This window comes from Podarcis melisellensis (assembly GCF_964234715.1).
Source record: "Podarcis melisellensis genome assembly, chromosome: 10".
Lineage (NCBI taxonomy): Eukaryota > Metazoa > Chordata > Lepidosauria > Squamata > Lacertidae > Podarcis > Podarcis melisellensis.
The window spans coordinates 59,416,632-59,433,269 of NC_138542.1; the positions used below are offsets into that span (position 1 = coordinate 59,416,632).

The following is a 16,638-nucleotide window of genomic DNA, read 5'->3' on the forward strand; positions in this document are numbered from 1 at the left end:
CTCTGTGTCTTCTGCTCATCTGTTACAGACTCATCTGATGCCTGCATTACCCAGAATGCTGTTCCCTATTTCGTAAGAGCCCTTCAAAGTCATCAGGTTCTTACTTCTCACACCTGACAAAGCCTTTCCTGTAGAACTGTAGACAATACAAAGGAGTGACTTTATGTCTAATTTACCATCTTCTGTATGGTACTCCTTCAGCAAGCCCTAGTCTCTTTTCACCATTCTCTTGTATTTGTTATTTATGTGACAAGGAAGAGATACTAAATTAATCTGTGGACAGTAAAAGCAGCTTACAGTTTATAAAAATCAAGATGGTGAATAGGATAAGAGGAAAGAAAACTCAGAAGATTCCAAGAAGGGCACACGGATTCAGATTCTAGGTCACCAGTGAAAGTTTATGTAACACCCTCATGTGGAATAAAGCAAAAACAAACATCTACTTCTGTTATAAAATTTCCTAGGTCCCGAGATTTACTGGCATTCCAAGTTCAAATTTTAATTTTGTTTTACTTTGAGAAATAAGTTCTCAGTGTTTGGGACTGGGCCTTCTCAGTTTTGGCCCTGTAACTTTAGAACCAGGAAAGAACAAGTCCCTTGACCTAAAGAGGTTTGCTATTAAAAAAGTTTGATACTTCCTGAGACAGACAGATCGAATATGCAGTTGGATAATGAAAGGCATGGCTGAAGACTAACAGCACCTATGTGAGGCTTCCAAAACACAGGAGAATTCTGGCTGGGAAAATTATGCAGCCAGAGGTTGAAGGATAGGCATTTCCTGACATTTGAAATGTGTAAAGAGTGAAAAGATAACATTTCTCTTGCAAAGACTGTCCACATGACCTACTCTACTTAGAATTTATTTTCAATATTAATCAAACACAGAACATCTATTAAAAGTTAGTTCTATATTAGAGGGAAGACGAGACACTGCAAATCATTTGGAAAATATAACCAAAACTGAACCGAAACGGACTACAGATCCTGACAGCTTTGTAGCAGCAACATACTGCTCTCTGAATACTAGGCACATGATGAATCCCTGCAGCTGAAGAATTACCTAGAGAGAAGTCTGGAACCCACTGCAAGAGGAAAGTAACAAGCTGCACAGTTATTGTGCAAAGCAAATACTTTATGGGAAGTACCTTAGCAACACAGACCTGGAATGACATAACAAACATCAGCTCCAGGCAATGGCAAAGGCAGGCATTTCCTGGGAGCTCTGAGCATAGGAAAGGGCCCACTATCTCAACAGCAACAGGAAGCCAGAGTCAATGAAAAAGAATTTTCAAGTTTCCATGCCCTGCTTTTTTCTGGTTAACGAGGCCCACAGAGAATGCTTTGTATGGATTTCCCCGCAAATCCTGCATAGAAGAAGGAGCATCGAGCAACACCACTTTAGCTACAGGCAAGATACTTAAAAGCATTCAGTTTCAGCTTTTAAAAGAATTATCCAAGGAAGAAGAATCCAGAACTGTCATAGGCAATATTTGTCTTATACTTAGGACATTTCCCCTAACGTTTAAGAAAGAGCAACCTTCTTAAAACTTAATTATTTAGCACTGCATTCTCTATTCTTCTTCAAACTTTTGTCAGTCATGCAGTAGATATAAATATATTTAAATAAATGCAAAAGTAAAACTTTCCTCTTCACAATGAATATACTCAACTCTTTCAGATTCTCCAGACATAATTTGGCTTCTAGGCCATTCATCGTTTTTGTTACTCTATTCTGGATCCCAAATTCCAACTGAGGTCTCCACAGTACTGAGGTTTTTTTAAAAAATGGATTGGCCTTTCTATTTAACTTTCTACAACTCTCTGCTCCTGATATTTAGGGACTTACTTGCTTTCACATTTCTATCTTGCATTAGCCGTCACCACAAGCTCTCACTAGTATAGAACTGCTTCTATCTCCTTTAGGAAGCCCAGGACACGTAAAGGCCTGCTCAAAGGACTGCCTTCCACTATACCCCACATAGGCATACTAACAGACATCAATCATTGCAATCCTGTTCTCATACTTTTTCACCATTCCATGGCATATTTCCAGGCTCGTTAAAAGCCACTTCCTAAGCCTAGGTGCCAAAACTTCCTTGAACAAGCTTCTCAGAGAGAGGACCATCTGTGGCTATGATATCCTTGTTAAGCACAGGGGAAAGTAAGACACAGCAGGAAGTGCCATGAGCCTCTCTTCCACTCAGCCTCAGCAAGGGTGGGATCACCCTTGTTATCTTCCATCCACTTTAAGATTAAGAAACTTCTCATATTGAAGCTGGTTGAAAGAGGAAACCAAGACAATTCCTGCTCTCATATCCTCCTCTGTACCTGGAGCCTAGTAGGGCACTTAGCACCTAGTAGGGTTACTCTTCTCCTTCCTACTTAATGTTAAGCAAAACCGTATTAGATACCAGCTGTATTGTCACAAAAGGAGCTGCCAAATTTAATCCGGAGAACATTGTACTATCTTAAGAAAATTGGCACTTCCTGCTTTCAGACAAAATTTGGGATCCACACAGGTCTAAGTTGTGGACACAAAGAATAACAATTTGTTTTCAGAGTTAAATAAAATTCCGCTAAGACTTCCTGCTAAATCATGCCAAGGGTCTATCAAGTCCTGTATTCAGATCTTTCTCCTGCTACAATTAGATCCTTATACGTAGGAGAGCATCAGAACGTAAATGTAACCAGGGATGGAAGCCTGGAAGATTCCCTTTTGATGCAACAACAAACGGAGACCAACCTGAAATGAGCATTGGTAAAAGTGGCATTCGAGAGTGACATTTGAGAGTTGGCCTTTCTGGAGATACAATCAATAGGGAACAAATGTCCTTGTGATGTAAGGGGTCAACGCAGCAGACACGTTTACCTCTGGAGGTGGAGGACTTAGAAGTAGGGCCCAGTTTTTCCTCCTCCTCTTTCTGACGGATGTGTGTCCAATGCACATCTGCCAAGATCTCCAGTGGATCAATCGGATTTACTATCTGCTGCAGCCTCAGGTTTCCAGCTAGCAGACAAGAGGCCAATGGTGGATCATGTTGATGGAGTGGCAAGGGATAAAAGGGAGGAAAAAGAGAGGGAAGGGAAAGGAGCACACACAATAGGAAAGAAATGCAGGGAAAGGGAGGGAAAAATGAAAGAAGTTACTTGCTGAGATCAGCTGGCAAAAGAAGACAGGTAAAATTCAGCATCATGCATGCATATGCTCCCCTCCAGACTCACTCGCCCTCTCCCACACATGCGCAGACAGGATTGCAGTTTGGAAATTCCACTCCATGCCAAAAATGGTTCAATGGTGCATATTATTACTCAAGAATTCACCATCTCCAAGTTTTCCTTTTAAGTATTATTACAGGGAAAAGTCACATTCTGCTAGTAACTGGATATCCATGTGCACAGAAAAAGTACACAAACCTGTACTTTTTAGCATTCTTTGCTTAATACTAAGAAAACCCAGGAAGATGACATTACAGAATGGTTTATATATAAAAAGTGACTTCTGTGTTCCCTTTCTTTTCTAGACAAAAGCATTTCAAAAAGTAACATGACTGTCCTATTTTTAATTAATACCTTTCTAATTTGACACAAATTGAGTTATAAAACTGAACTGTGGAAGGAAAAATGCCATTCAGAAGTGAGTGATGAATCCTGGTGGCCACATGGCATCTCGTGCTGTCAAGTCCCCTTGATGCAAGTCCTTGGGTAAGTAGAGTTAGTGTTTATACCACATCACACAGCATTAGGAGTTAGAAGGGTGAGTTTCAACCAGCAAGAATTGAGAGTAGAAGGGAAATTTATAGAAACCTAGCAAGGCTTCCAAAGAGCAGGCCTCACCCTATCATCCCAAACCGTACCTTCTTATTCTGAATGCATTTCACCATTTCCAATTTCACTTGGCCAGTTAAGAGACCTTAAAATGAACATTTCTCCGATGGGAATTTGTGTGTGTGTGATACAGATGCTTATCTGAGGGCAGCTAATTGGCCTTGTTAACAGTCATTACTCCTGTGTCCTTTATCTGATTTGTACAATAATAACTGAAACTGCATATAAAGCAGTGAAGCTTTTGTTTCAGTGTATCATGTATTCTGCAAAAAAGGAACCAAAGGAATATGGTTCATGAGATAAAGTAGGCATTTCAGCACCCTTTCCAGGCTTGACCTCTCTTTCCAGAGACTCAAAGCAGAAATAGGAACAGAAGATGGGCAGAGGCATCCTCTCTTTGATCACAGAAGTCTTTAATCAGACACACAGATGTTGTATTTAATGCAAGAAAGCAAACAAACAGAATATGAGCTGTAAATTTACAGGTTTTGTTCGCTCCTTATCTGGAAGCTAACAGTAATTCTCAATTACAACCAATTTGGTGAAACAACTTAAAAAAAATATGTTGCTTCATGTGAAGCCTGCTCTTTGTAAAATGCCCCCCTCTTTAGGGGAGGTGATGACAATGTGAGGGTACCTTTAAATGTACCCGTGTCCTCTTCATTTGAGAGACGTTGAAGCCAGAGGCCTTGCTGAAGTTCTCTCTCCCAAGGGTAATACTCTCCCTCTACAGCAGGGGGAGTCACACATCAACAAATAGCATTGATACAGAAATTAGAGCAGAACAAAGAAAAGAGAAGGACAGAGAATCAGAAAGAACACAACGATGTTTTAGGGAAATCCAGAAAGGTTCAGGACTGCTTCACCTATAAGAAACCTTACACAGATTTCACTTACGTGTAGAGAATTAAATGCAATGTGTAGGAACACCGCCCCATATGATGAACACCTGTGTACTTTGTTGTGTGTGCCTGTTGCAAAAAACTCTTTCCTTCTTCATGACAGGTATATATAAATTAATCACAGCTGTCTATAGGGTTACAGGTAATTTCCTTGCCAAAAAGCAATATCTGTTCAGGGGGAAAAAATCATGCTTGAAAGTGCTCTTCGGTTCCAGAGCATTCATCAACTAAATTTATTTCTGATGTGCAAATTTAAGTGAGCTGGTGGTAAAGGAATTCTGAGAACGTCACATTTGTAAACCTGCTTGAAGCAGAAGGTGCCAGATTATCTGTCTCCGAGATGCAACTTTACAATATTCAGGTACAGAAATATTTTGGTCTGTTTAATAGCACAATTGAAGCTGCCTTGATCTCTGTTGTCTTTAACTCATCAGTGGCCTTTACTGAAAATGCACTTTGTTCTTAAACAGGTCCTGCAAGAGATGTGTGAGTTTTCTGGCAAACGAGGACCATTTTGAAGCATTTTGTAACTGAACACCTCATTTGGAAGAGCCCCACCCCCCAAAGATATATGTCTGATGAAACTGATCAGGTACCAGCCACCACGACAAAAAAGTGACTTGAGCAGCAAGGCTTTCTATCTCCACAAACAATCCTCAAAAGTGATTTAAAATGCCAACACCCTATAAATCCCTGAAGACTGACTATTATGCAGATTTATGGTTCCCAAACCTTTCAATAACTGAGATACCTGCCTGTTCTGATCTGTAACTGATACTCCTTTAAGCAGTTAATGCAGAACTGTTCCCATTAGATGCAAGCATGAATATCTACACATAACACTTTTTGTGACTCACTCTTGATTTCCCAACTACCTTAGGTGGTAATCCCTAGTTCAGACATGTGGTTTTCCACCGCCAATTAATCCATGTCTTAAGCAGTCATAAAGGAGCTGAGGAGAAAAAAATCCAATTTTTGATCCAAGTGCAAACCCCTATATAAATAAAAGCAGGGGTCCTTCTGGTCTGGAAGCAAAGCTTTGTCCTTTCTGCTGTTCATAGGCCTTTGCTTCTGGTTCCTAGTTCTGAGCTGTGATAAGACTCTAAACCTATGCAAACACATCCAAGCCAAATAAATACAACCTCTGAACATTTCATCACCAACAGCCACAGAAACATGCCAAACTTTTCACTTAACCCACTTACTGAATCACAGTTCCAGCCCTGACTTGCCTCTTCACCCTGCTACTGAACTACTTCCTTGGCCTGCAGGCAAATCAGTCTTTCATTACTTCCCTAACCCTGGCAATGGACCTTTGAGCTCACCCAGCTGCCATCATGTAGGATCATAAAAAGCTACCTATAGAGCATTTATCCATCTAGATCAGTATAGCCTACACTGTCTGGTGGTAGGTCTCCAGGGTTTCAGTCAAGTCTCATCCAGCCCTACCCAAAACTGCCAGGGATTGAGCCCAGGGTGTTTTTGAATGCAAAACGTGCATTGTAAATTAAGCTTTGGCTCTTCCCCAAGCCTTTTGTTATGGAGGAGTACCTGTCTGTTGAACCGGCTCCTCAAATTATAATTCTGTTTTAAGCCTGAATGCAACATGTGACAACTGGGGTGCTGCAAGGTTCTGTCTTGGGCCCAGTGTTGTTGAATATCTTTATGAATGACTTGGATGTAGGTATAGAGGAGATACTCATCCAATTTGCAGATGACACCAAACTGGGAGGAGAAGCCAATGCTGCAGAAGAGAGAATGGGGATTCCAGATGACCTCAACAGACTGCAGACCTGGGCCATAACTAACAAAATGAATTTCAGTAGGGACAAATGTAAAGTTCTATACCTGGGCAGGAAGAACCAGGTGCACAAATATAAGATGGGTGACACCTGGATTGCAAATAGTACATATGAAAAGGCTCTAGGGGTTTTAGTAGACCACAAGTTTCATAGGAGTCAACATGCAGCAGCAAAAAAGGTGGAAAGCTACTTCTATTCTAGGCTGCATCAACAGAAGCACAGTGTCCCGATCAAGGGAAGTCACTAGTCCTGCTCTATTCTGCTTTGGTCAGACCACACTTGAAATACTGTGCCCAGTCCTAGGCACCACAATTTAAGAAGGATATTGACAAGTCGGAACGTGTGCAGAAAATGGTGACTAAGGTGATCAAGGGTCTGGAAACCAAGCCTTATAAGGAACGATTGAGGAAATGTGGTATGTTTTAGCTTGCTAAAGAGAGACTGAGAGGAGATATGATAACCATCTTCAAATATCTAAAGGGCTGTCACATGGAGCAAGCTTGTTTTCTTCTTCTCAGGAGGATAGGACCTGAACCAATGGATTCAAGTTACAAGAAAGGAGATTTTGACTAAACACCAGGAAGATCTTTCTGACAGTTAAGAGCTGTTTGACAGTGGAATAGACTCTCACAAGAGGTGGTGGACTGTTATTCTTTGGAGGTGTTTAAAGAGAGGTTGGATGGCAATCTGTCATGTACAATCTTGCTGAAATTCCTGCATTGCAGAGGGTTGGGCCGGATGACCCCTGGGGTTCCTTCCAATTCTATGTTGATTCCCAGACGTAAATTTGCAGACTGAAAAATGAAAGCCTGGAACAGTGTTACAGAGATGAAAACCAGAGAGAGAGGAGAGAGAGAGAGCAAGATAGGTTAGAGAAAATACAATTGTAATAAATGCCAACTTGATGAAGACCACCACCTTGGGCCCATATACTTCTTCTAAAGCTTTTTCATGGGACTTCCCAGTAGTCCGTAAACATGAGTCTCCAGCAGGTTTGCAGTCTTTGCACTGACTTCCAAGTTTTCCAAAAGAAATGGGAGATGCACTTTATATTTGATTATCTATTCTGTATGATGGCAATCTGTGATCAATATGCCAGCCTGGGCTCCTTCAGGATCAATGGCAAGATATAAATTGAATAGCATTGAAAAAATAAAATTAATATACGTATCCGAATCTGTATCATGAGAAGCAATTGAAACTATCTACTAACCTTCACTTGAGACTTCTTCCTCTTCTTCCCCCTCCTCCTCCTCTTCTTCTTCCTCTTCCTCCTCTGCTTCATTATCATGATTCTTCTCTGTGTCCAGCTCTTCCTCACTCTTGCCCTTCAGCATGGCATGTATCCGCACAGCCTCTTTCCAAGGCACACCACCCAGGTCAGAAGTGGGCTGCTGTTGCTGTTCCTCCTCCTCCTCCTCCTCTTCTTCTTCCATCTCAGATTCTGAACTACTGCAGAGGAAAATCAGGAAAGTTAGTAGATGATACTTCAACAGGGTTTCCCCCCTGTGTGTGTAAGCAGATGATTGTTTTAAAATAATCACAGCCAACAAAACAAAACAAACTGCCTCAAACCAGGTCAGAATATTTCTCCATCTATTCTAGGAGTGGGGAACTTTCATCCCATAGACCAATCTTGGCCTGCTAGCGAGTCCACGAGGCCACTTTTCCACAACCATTGCCACATGCTCCCCACCCCTGCTCTTGACTATGACAGATCAGGGTCATCCAAAACAGAATTGAATCAGAATTTAGCACTGAAACACAACCTACATCCCAATTGTCAAGGGGTTATATTCCCCACTCCCAGTTTGAAGCCAGTTTGAGGTCTCTGCGGTCCCTTATTCCAAAAAGTCAAAAAGAGCCAGTTATGAGAGGAAGGTAAGCACTCAGACACAACCAGCATCAATGGAATGACAGCCTCTTTCATTTCAGCACACGCCTTACTGAGGAATGATCCCATTAGAAGAAGAAAACAACATTTAATCTTTATAGGCCTGTTACATATTCCTCTTAGAAAAGCAAGCTCCTCCTCTCCTGGAGGCTAAATCAACAGGAATTCACCCTTCTTTTCTTTGTCATATGTTTTACCCTTTCCCCCTATCCATTTTTATTGGACAAAATCCAGCAGGAAATTCTCCAGTACAAAAAATATCTGAAAAGATTAAGAGGTACATATCTCCAACTCATTTCACTTAGAACTGTAGCAGCAAAAGTATACAGTAAATATATCTCGTTTTTGTTTTGTTTGTTCCTGGGAAAAATATTGTTACTTGTGTTACAATTAAGAGTAGCAGTGGGATTCTGTCTTTATTCACACAAACTGCGAAATCTTCCATTTGTTGCTTAGCCATCTATTTTCACAAAAGATGTGGGAACAGGTTTTTCATAACTTTTTAAAACAAGGCTGTTATGTGAAATTATGGGCAAACTTCAGAAATGCATAATCCTTCTGGGAATTTTATCTAGACAAAGAAATGTTCATTGTGATTTTCTCAACTCCTAAGAATGTGTTTTTCCTAACATTTGTGTTAAGAATTATTTTTTAAAAACAGCTTTTTATTTTAGTACATTGCCTGACAGATAGCTAGGCCCTCAAGGAGGAATGTTGGCTTTGCTTTGTTGGAAGAAGAAGAAAAATCAGTTTTATGTTTACTGACACTTAAAAATAGTATGCAACTCCCTGTCAAAGTGCAGAACACGTGCTCAAATTACAAAAAAAAGTGGAATTCAGGTTCTTTCTTCTAAAATATTTCTTTTAAAGCAGAAAGGATCCTAGTGCAAGCTGTGTTCAAGTGGAAGAAAAGTGAGGTGAAGCTGCTTAACCCTTTTCCACCTTGAGAGGACTTTGTCCAGAAAGATGATCTGTAAATGCCTTTAAAAATGATAAACTAAAGTTTCCCTTTGTGTCATTCTTCAGCTAAAAATCATATTCCCCAAGTTCCTTTTCTACTTGCCGTGGATGGAGGGGGAGAGAACAAGGCCCAGCCAGTCACATCTCTCAGGACTGGGCACCTTCAAGCAAACTTTGGCCTGTAAACTGGCTTATGATGCAATTTGTCTTATATGATTGTTTTGCAAGGATATGGTTGTTATTTCAATAGTAACTTTTTTTGGTTCTGTATTACTGCAAGTTTTACTTCAAGTTTTTCAAAAGGTTTGAAAGTCATCTGTTCTCTAACTGGCCTATTCCTGCCTAGTGCTTTTTGGCTTGGCTTGTGGTTGTTAGAACTGTGAAATGTATTTTAACTAGTTGGCTGAGAATGTTTTGGCTTCTGTCTAATATAGTGCTAAGTGCCCCATAAGCGCAAGAATTCCTGCTTGCGCAATGTAGGGCTGCCATACCTCCAGAATTTCCCAGACAATAGCCGGTATGCGGCTCTCTTAAACAGCATTTGGGCAGGAAATCGCTGAAACGTCCGTGAAAATCTGGATATGTGGCAGCCCATGTTGGAAGTGCAGATTTTTCTGAATTTCATTAAAAGTTGCTCAGAAACTCTGGCAAAAAAAACCAAACTGAACAACTCTGGCAAAAAAAAAAAAAAAGGAAAGGAAAAAGGTCAACAACTTTTGTGTCCAGATTTCCACTTTTTGAAATTTGGCAACCCTAGAGCAATGGGACTTCCTCCTCCTCTCCCCTCTGCACCCCATAAATCTGTTCTGGGGGTTCCCCCAACCCTCCAGAGTAGATTTGGAGAGGGCATACGGCATATGCAGGTGGAGAAAAGAGGGGAGAAAATTCTGTTGCGCATGTGAGAAACCTTATTCAGCGTTGTACTGCATTTGATACAAACCTTATTGGTTTTAAAGGGGGAAACTCTAAGCCTTTTTGTATTATTGACATTTTTTAAAACTTCTGTTTTTTCAAGCCACCTTGAACAGGCATTCTTTAGAAAGGCAGCCAAGTCATATTTTAAATAAATTAAGGCTTTTTGAAAAAGAAAAATAACCTGCTGGGTACATCCTCTTCTGTTCCTTTGTCTAGCACGCTGCTCAGGTTGTGCTCTGCCAAGGTCTCCTCAGGGACTTCTTCCAACTCCTCTTCCCGTTGTACCGAGAGACGGTAATTCTCCAGTTCAATCCGCTCTGGTGTGCCACGCAGTCTCTTTGCAATACTGGGTTCCTCTACGCCATTTACACTGGGAACTGGGGAACACAAAATAACAGGGGGGGGGGAGAGCATTATGAGCATTGATCCGGAATGTGAAAGCATTGTATTTGTTTCCATCAATGAGCCAAATTTGATTCTGGTTGATTCTCCTAATAAGAGATTTGACCATGAAAACTGTTATTAAAAAGCAGGGTTTGAAAAAGAACTAATAAGAGGGAATTTCTGCTTTGTTTCTGGAAAATGTCTACCTTATATTGACAAGTAATGCAACGTAAGAGGTGTAGGCTTAATCCACACATGTCGCTCAGTGAGGAGACTGTTGGGTAGAGCAACCACCTCCAAGGAGAAAACTGAAGAAGAACCCCTTTCTTTGCTATGCTGCATTTCTTCCTACTAGAGTTCGATTGTTGTTGTTGTTGTTGTATTTTTTAAACCTAGGGGATCATTCAAAAATGGTATACAAGTCTGCTCTCCCACCTCAGTCTGTTGCATGCATGTATATGTTTATTCTCATTGGTTTGGGTTAGTGTTGCCAGACATCCCCGGTTCCCAGGGACAGTCCCCAGATTTGCAAATCTGTCCCCGAACAAAATCCGTCATCAGAATATCCCCTGATTTGCAAATCTGTCCCTGGGGAACATGGCAGCGGCAGCCTCAGCAGCCTGGAGCCAGTCTCTTAGTGCAGTTGGCTCTGGCTGGCTTCAGGAGTTGCTCGCTGCTCACTGCCGTGGCGCCCACCATTTTTCCTGCACCACAACAGTGAGCAGCTCCTGAAGCCGGCCAGAGCCAACTGCACTACCAGGCTGGCCCCTCCTGGGCAACTCCTGCCCGCTCGTGACTCCCAAGCCTCCCCTGATCTGTCAAAACAAAGGGGGAAAGAGATCGGGGAAGGCTCGGGAGTCACGGGCGCGGGGCACGCCGTTGCCCAGTCTCTGCTCATTTATGTTTCACAGGGTGCGAAAGAAGGGCTTTGCACCTTTATACAATATGCATGTGTGCTTGGGCCCAGGGTCTTTTGCTTCACTATCCCCACTACTGACTCCCTGTTGCTACTAAGCTTAAAAAAAAAAGTGTCCCCGGATTCTGGTAACCATGGTTTGGGTTAATAAATACAGAAATGCTATCACTTCTTCCCTCATTTCTCACTTATTAACATGGATTAGAATCCCCCTTTCAACTCTAAACAGAGCACTGAGTGAATCCATTAACTACCCTGACTATGAAAAAGATGACCGATTAAAGCTTATTCATATTTCTTCTCCATTTTCTTAGGTATTTGGACCAGAGCTATGAAGGGTAAATAATAATAAAATCATAGCACCATAGAATTGTAGAGTTGGAAGGGACCATGAGGGTCATCTAGTCCAACCCCCTACTATGCAGGAATCTCAACTAGATCACACATGATAGATAGTCATCTAACTTCTGCTTAAAAAAAACTTCAAGAAAGGAGAGTCCACCACCTCTCATAATGATGATAAAAACCAGCATCGCCAACACCACCATAACTAGACTCTGCCAAAATCGAGTTTTGTCATCTCCCAATGACAAACTCATAGAACCAGGAGGCACAGTCTGGAAATGTGGTCTATCAATCTTGGCTTACATAGCAAATGCAAAATGAATTTTGTGTAATGGAAGAGCATTGGGTGATGCAAGAACCAAGATTTTAAAAGTCAGTAAATCTCGACTCCTGTCCCCAAATTTTCAGGGGCTTAATATTAATGTGACATTTCAAAACAGACTGAATAATGACCAAGTTCACATTTGCACTAGCATATAAATTTTGTTATAACTTCTGTTTTGATCTGTTCCATGTTTCTAGCAACAGGACTATAAAATTCAGAGCAGGAAGACAACAGGCATAGGACATGATACAAGATTTTGTTAAGTGTTGGGGTCCTGGCAAAACTGCATTGCACTGCAATGACCCCACTGCAATTATGTGCCTGTTTCCAGAGCACATAAAAAGGGGACTGTTGGCAGGATATGTAGTTACTGGAGTATTTTTACCATTTCAGGAAGAAGCAATAATTAGTTCAAGTTTAAGACATTCATAACACAACGATGGTTAGCAAGAAATGAGGTTAGTTTTAGAAACAAACTGGATAAATAGTCCTGTTAATGTTCATTTGATAAAGGTTAGTTTAACTGTTGATAACTGGAGTTAAACACTTATAGTTAGGATCACATTTCTATAATATGGTAACATGATTGTTTAAGATGGCTTAGTCTGTACGTTGATCTTTTTATATTATAATCTATGGCTATTTTTGTGTGTGTTAATTCCCCCTCCCCATAATATATGAATTGATTTTTGATGTCAACACAGTAGACACTTATATCTTACTCAGGCTCCATTACCACAACAAACATATACCAAATATCCCAGTTAGGATTTACATAAATCTTTGAATACTGAATATTGTAGTTGATGCCAAAAGACATTTATGGTTAAAAAGTGTGACACACTTAATGGGAAGGGCATAGCTCACTGGTAGAACATATGCTATGCTTACTGAAGATTCCAGTTTTTATCTACATGTCCAGTTAAAAGGATCACTGTAACTGAAAGGCCCAATAACTTGGGAGAGATCCTGCTAGTTTGAGTGGGCAACACTGGCCTAGATGGACCAAAGAATCTGATTAGTTGTAAGACAGATTTATATGTGTCTTATACCAGTGACTAAGTTTTGCATTCTGGGCAAGTTACAACAGCGATTATCCTATCAGGGTTGTTGCAAAGGCAAACTGAGAAGACAGTATTTGGTAGTTTTATATGAAAAAGTATTCAGTATACAACCTCACTATCCATCCAGCCATCCACCACCAAAGGAAGTTAAATAATTGTCACATTTACTATTAAAGTCAAGCAGATACAGTACCACTATTACACCAGTATTGCACACAGATGCGTCGCTTAAAAGTTCTATTATCCTGCTGCATTATTTTACGGGTAAATGTGCTAATATGGCGGTTAAAAAAATCTGGTTGTAAGATGTAAACATCCTTAAATAGACAAGTGTTTTATTCCTCAACAGTTTTATGTTTTGGAAGCATTTGGCGATGAGCAGTACACAGATCAACCAAAAGGAGCTGTTTTTCATAAGTGTGCAGCCCGCTTAGCTGTTTTGTGAAAGCTGACAGAAGATTTATTTATTTCAATCCTTGACTGAGCCAACTTCTTGGTAGAAGGAATGCCAGGGACAGAGATAACATCACTCCTCTGACGTGTCCTTTGGCTTTTTCCCTTGTATAGAATGTTCCTAAAATAATCTCCATTTTCTGTGACTTTTTAAAAAATTAAGCCAACTGACAGCTATTTGTCTGAACACCACCCGAACCCATAAAGTCAACCATCATTCCCCATTGCAATTTTGACAAAACAAATCAGAGACTGACTGGATTGTTGCCTCCTTTGCAATGGTTCTGCAGTGAGGGTAGGAAGCTAGTCAGCAACTACTGCTTCTGTGAGGTGCGTGGATTAGGATGGGCAGAAACTCTGAACATACATAAGCATTTATACTACACTTTATGCTGGCTGGAGCTGACGGGAGTTGAAGTCCAAAATAGCTGGAGAGTGCCAGGTTAGGGAAGTCGGTGTTAGAGGCCTCATGTACTTTGTCCAGGATCTTAAGGGCTGAGAAGCTAATTTTGTCAATATCAAGTAGACTTTACACTTTTTCGTAAACAGCAGTAGAATGTGAAACACAATAAACTCAAAAGCAATTTGCAATATGGCAAAAAAATTAGCTGTTTAAAAAAACAATGAAGTCTACATGGTTTTCTACAGTGTAGGAAGAGGAATACTGGATAATTTGCTGTAGATCAGCAAGAGCTTATGACTCCCAGTTGTTCAATAACCACAGCAAAAAGTTTCCCACACCACAAAGGCGGCAATTAAGAATCCCTGACCTGTACTCAGAAGTATATTGTCAATTGCATATTCAAATTACCCCAGTGCCTGGGGTGGGTAAGTAGGTAATTGGCTCTGCCATTTTGTTTCTAGCTCTGCCCTTCAGTGATTATTTTGTGCCTGGCTCCAGTTGACAGAACTCAGCATTTCAGGGGATTTTTTAAAAGTAGATCTCATAAGACTTCCCATGCTTGGTTGAAGTGTTTCTTTCTTTTAACCCTAGCCATTCTCTCTGTAATCCTTACAACAAATCTATAATATATGCCAGTGTTATCTATATCAGTGTTTCCCAACCTTGTGCCTCCAGCTGTTTTTGAACTACAATTCCCATCATCCCTGACCACTGGTTTTGCTAGCTAGGGATGATGGGAGTTGTAGGCCAAAAACATCTGGAGGCACAAGGTTGGGAAACACTGATCTATATATTGTAGACATGGAGGTGGGGTAGGGGCTAGATCTGAGAAGGTAGCGGCTTGCATGGTGGAATCAGGGACATTCTTTTTCACAGCTCAATCTTTTAGCCATTGTATTTGGAATCTGGGAATACATTATGGTCTGGGAATCAGAAGTAGAAATCAGCATTTGGTATCTGACGTGGAAGCCACTGAGACAAGCCTTAGTAGAGAGAAAACAAGCCCACAAAGAACCTAACCACAGAACTGCAAAGTGAACAGGTCAAACTGCATCTTTGCAGCTTCAGACCAGGCCACTGTGTTTGATAGAAGGTCACAGGAAAGCAAGAAAAGCTATTAAGAGAATTCTTAGCGGAATATTCTTAGATATTTTCCCCACATCAGACCTATCAGGGCTTTTAAAATAGGATCGTTTTGTACCATGCTGAGCAAAACTATGCACAAACACAATTATTTTGCATGTATTGTCTTCTTTTGAATTATTTGTTTTGTTTGTGCTGCTGGGTGCAGGAACAGAAGCCCCACAATATTGACCACAGGGCATCCTGCTCAGTCCCACCTCTGGAATCCAATATTTTACAAGCACTGCTCTTTTCCCATATACTTTGAAGCCCAAAAGGTTCTGCTGGAAGTAAATTGTCAGGATGTTCAGTTCTGTGCTAAACAATTCTGGTATTGACTTCTTTCCACCCATTGGGATGGGGACAAATACTTTGAGTTAGAGGGAACTTCCATATTTTTCCTTGGTGATCCATTGCTTGGCTGTAATCATCAATTAACAATATGATTGTTCCCCCATTCCTTCCTCTCAAAACATCTCCGTAACTGGCTAGCATTTTTCAGTTTCTACCATGGCTGACAAGGACTACAGCTCAGTGATAAAACACATGCTTCACATGCAGATGGTTCCAGGGTTCAATCTCTGGCATCCTCAGTTAAAGGATCAGAAAGCAGGTGAGATGGGAAAGTTTTTTGCCTGTGACCATGAAGAGATGCTGTCAAAGGAGACAGTGCTACGCAAAAGGGACCAATGATCTGGCAAAGGCCTACATGTGTTCCTAAATCATAACCCGATAAACTCCGGTCAAGTTATGTTGCTTTCAAATCATTGGCTTCAACAAGTGTCCAATCTAATGCATTCAATCAGAGCAGCTGCCAAATAAAACTATCAATGGCTGCATTTACATCAGAAGCATTATAGAAGCTTCCAATCCCTTGATTAATTAGAATACATAAGGCATTTTTTTTAAAAAAAAAAGGTCAATAGATGTCAGGAATACATTGTACTTTTTAAACACATAGCAGCTAAGTAAATATCAGTGTGCACAATTCTATTCTGTAAGGTTGCCAGAGGCATCCAGAAAATATTGAATTCCATAAAAATCAACAAAGCTTTGTTGAGAAAGGTCACCGTCATCATCTTGTGATTTCAAAAAACTGAGCCAAATCCCAACGAAGGTACAAAACCAAGAGATAGCTCTTGGAACTCTGACCAGCCCACCATCTCTTCTCGAGTCATTATCTCCTCCTCCCCCCCCCGCCCTGGACCACACCTGTAACTCATTTAATTTTCTTGGATGTTTTTACCTGGTTGGTATGTTAAACTCTCATAATGACTCATTTGCCTGGATGGAGAAGAGTGTTTGATGTGTGTAAAACTACACTACTG

General features: G+C 40.8%; 1 protein-coding gene across 4 annotated transcripts in view; it reads right to left on the reverse strand.

Annotated features, from left to right (window-relative positions):
* Positions 1-16,638, reverse strand: part of MICAL3 (microtubule associated monooxygenase, calponin and LIM domain containing 3) — a 205,268-nt gene that overhangs the window by 42,691 nt on the left and 145,939 nt on the right. For all 4 annotated transcript variants that reach the window (XM_081926663.1, XM_081926665.1, XM_081926664.1 and 1 more), the window contains 4 exons: positions 10,480-10,675; positions 7,743-7,981; positions 4,463-4,552; positions 2,870-3,007 (listed from right to left, as the gene is read on the reverse strand). In XM_081926663.1, coding sequence (XP_081782789.1) covers positions 2,870-3,007; positions 4,463-4,552; positions 7,743-7,981; positions 10,480-10,675 — 663 coding nt within the window. The remainder of the gene's footprint in view (positions 1-2,869; positions 3,008-4,462; positions 4,553-7,742; positions 7,982-10,479; positions 10,676-16,638) is intronic.